At 51.2% G+C, this 3,077-nt stretch overlaps 1 protein-coding gene across 1 annotated transcript; it reads left to right on the top strand.

Moving 5' to 3' along the window:
* Window positions 1–1,184: 1,184 nt before the first annotated feature.
* Window positions 1,185–2,022, top strand: LOC147959279 (uncharacterized). The gene is made up of 2 exons (XM_087532585.1): window positions 1,185–1,591; window positions 1,692–2,022. Exons 1-2 carry the CDS (start codon window positions 1,185–1,187, stop codon window positions 2,020–2,022), a joined length of 738 nt encoding a protein of 245 aa, XP_087388711.1.
* Window positions 2,023–3,077: the final 1,055 nt, after the last annotated feature.

Genomic DNA, 3,077 nt, shown 5'->3' with positions numbered 1-3,077 from the left:
TTGAGATACCGACGATCGAATCTCGGGCAAGTAACATACCGATGACAAAGGGAACAACGTATGTTGTTATGCGGTTTGACCGATAAAGATCTTCGTAGAATATGTGGGAGCCAATATGAGCATCCAGGTTCCGCTATTGGTTATTGACCGGAGACATGTCTCGGTCATGTCTACATAGTTCTCGACCCCGTAGGGTCCGCATGCTTAACGTTACGATGGCGGTTATATTATGAGTTTATATATTTTGATGTACCGAAGGTTGTTCGGAGTCCCGGATGTGATCAAGGACATCACGAGGAGTCTCGAAATGGTCGAGACATGAAGATTGATATATTGGAAGCCTATGTTTGGATGTCGGAAGTGTTCCGGGTGAAATCGGGATTTTACCGGAGTACCGGGAGGTTACCGGAACCCCCCGGGAGCTTAATGGGCCTATATGGGCCTTAGTGGAAATAGAGGGAAGCAAGGGGAGTGTGGGGCGCGCCCCCCAAGGCCCAAACCGAATTGGTTTGGGGCAAGGGGGGCGGCCCCTCTTTCCTTCTTCTCCTCTCTCTTTCCTTCTCCCGAATCCTACTCCCGAATCCTACTCCAACTAGGAAAGGGGGGGAGTCCTACTCCCGGTGGGAGTTGGACTCCTCCTGGCGCGCCCTCTCCCTGGCTGGCCGCACCCCCCTGGCTCCTTTATATACGGGGGCAGGGGGCACCCCATAGACACAACAATTGATCTGTTTGATCTTTTAGCCGTGTGCGGTGCCCCCTCCACCATATTCCACCTCGATAATACTGTAGCGGTGCTTAGGCGAAGCCCTACGTCGGTAGAACATCAACATCGTCACCACGGCGTTGTGATGACAAAACTCTCCCTCAGCACTCGGCTAGATCGGAGTTCGAGGGACGTCATCGGGTTGAACGTGTGCTGAACTCAGAGGTGCCGTACGTTCGGTACTTGATCGGTCGGATCGTGAAGACGTACGACTACATCAACCGCGTTGTGCTAACGCTTCCGCTTTCGGTCTACAAGGGTACGTGGACAACACTCTCCCCTCTTGTTGCTATGCATCACCATGATCTTGCGTGTGCGTAGGAAATTTTTGAAATTACTACGTTCCCCAACAGTTCACATGGTCGAACAAGCGTGGCTGTCCCACCCTGGTTCGCCTGGATAGGGTTTTGGTGAACACAGAATGGCTCCTGGCTTTTGTTCAGACAACTGCTTCGGCTGTTCCCGCTGTTACATCGGATCATATTCCAATTCTAGTTCAGTTTGGTTCTGGGGTAGAGAAGAGCAGCTGTTTCGCATGGAGAACCATTGGCTGGTCAGGGAGGACACGAGGAAGATCATCTCAGCGGGCTGGTCCAAGGGTACCAGGCCGTTCCGCTCTTCCGCCTCTCTTATCAGTTTCAAGATGAGGCGTGTTCGTGCGGGGCTACGCGAGTGGAAGCGTAATCGCCCTGGTCTGGATCTGCTTATCGATAACAACAAGCTGGTGGTTGATTATTTGAATGCAGTGGAAGAGAGACGCACGCTATCTACGCTTGAGGCAATGCTGCGGGGCTTTGTGTCTGCCAAAGCTGAGCAGCTTATCTTATGGCAAACAGCGATGTGGCGCAGGCGCACTAAGTTAAGATGGTGCGTTTTCTGGTGATGAGAGCAACAAGTTTTTTCATGCTGCTGCCAACTGTCACGCCAGGCGTAATAAGATCAGGGTGTTGGTTCATGAGGGAGTTGAATATTATGAGGACCATCTCAAGTTACAGATTGCCACTAGTTACTATGCGGACATCTTGGGTCAGCCTTCCCCGTCGCTGCCAACAGTTCAGCTTCACTCCCTCTACGATCATATAGATCTGTCCTGCCTCGACAATGAGTTCTCTTGGGCGGAAATTCTGGAAGCAATAAATCACTCTCCTAACAACCACAGCCCGGGTCCGGATGGGTTTACGAATGAGTTCTATAAGTCCTTCCACAGCGTCCTCAAGGTTGATCTGCAGCGTTTCTTCTCAGACTTGTATCACAACTGAGTGGATCTCTCTGGTATTAACACGGCGTTCATCACTCTGTTGCCAAAGAAGGAAACACCTCTTGACATCCGTGACTACCGGCCTATTTCCATGGTCCACAGCATGCCGAACTGGCAAGCAAAGTTCTCACCCGTAGGTTGCAGTGTCAGATGCCTGAGTTGATTCACCCGTTGCAGTCTGGCTTTGCTAAGGGCAGGTCTATTGTCGAGAACTTTGCCATGGCAGCCGACATGATTCAGAGTGCTCATAAGCGGCGCTTGCCTATGGTTGTTCTGAAGTTGGACTTGAGAAAAGCTTTCGACAGTGTTAGTTGGGCCTGCATTTCCAACATTATGGAGGCAAGGGGCTTCCCCCGCAGATGGATTAGCTGGGTTTCTTCTCTCCTGCACACCTCCAGCTCCAGGATCATGATCAATGGCGAACTTGGGGACACGATCGTCCCCCGGAGAGGGTTCAGGCAGGGCGATTTGTTGTCCCCATATTTGTTCATTTTGGTGGCTGACGTGTTGCAACGTATGTGCTGTGTGGCATTTGAGGTCGGGGGTTTGGTTCACCCTTTGGGCTCTGACAGGTTGTTTCCGGTGTTGCAATACGCCGCCGACACTCTGCTTCTCTTTCAGGGCAGCATACAGCAGGCCACTGTGATTCGGGATATCCTGGCAGCTTTCACGAATTTTACTGGTCTGCACATAAACTTTGACAAGAGCACTTTGGTTCCTATTGGGCTGGACGCTGTCACCACGTCTGAGATTGTTGCACTGTTCGGCTGCCTAGTTTCTTCCTTCCCATGTACTTACCTCGGCCTACCTTTATCTTTTCATAAGATCACCCATGGCATGCTGCTGCCAGTAATTCACAAGGTTGACAAGCGACTGTTAGGTTGGTTAGCTACTCTTTTATCATGGGGTGGTCGGCTGACGCTGCTAAACTATGTGCTGGCTGCCATTCCAAGTTACTATATGACATGCTTCCCTTGGCCCAAGGAGTCTCTTACAAAGCTGAACAATCTCTTTCGAGCTTTCTTCTGGCAAGGCAAGAACAGCGTACAGTGTGGC

The sequence above is a fragment of the Triticum urartu genome, chromosome 7A, assembly GCF_056163025.1.
Source record: "Triticum urartu cultivar PI428250 chromosome 7A, HENAU_Tu73, whole genome shotgun sequence".
NCBI lineage: Eukaryota > Viridiplantae > Streptophyta > Magnoliopsida > Poales > Poaceae > Triticum > Triticum urartu.
Note: the sequence above shows the minus strand (reverse complement) of the source record. Positions and strands in the feature narration are given on the sequence as shown.

What these genes read in the sequence shown, in the direction of transcription:
- LOC147959279 (XM_087532585.1), top strand. Translation starts at nt 1,185, where the DNA reads ATGGCTCCTGGCTTTTGTTCAGACAACTGCTTCGGCTGTTCCCGCTGT. An exon ending in GCTGAGCAGCTTATCTTATG is followed by an intron (nt 1,592 to 1,691) that starts GCAAACAGCGAT and finishes CTGTCACGCCAG; the next exon opens with GCGTAATAAGATCAGGGTGT.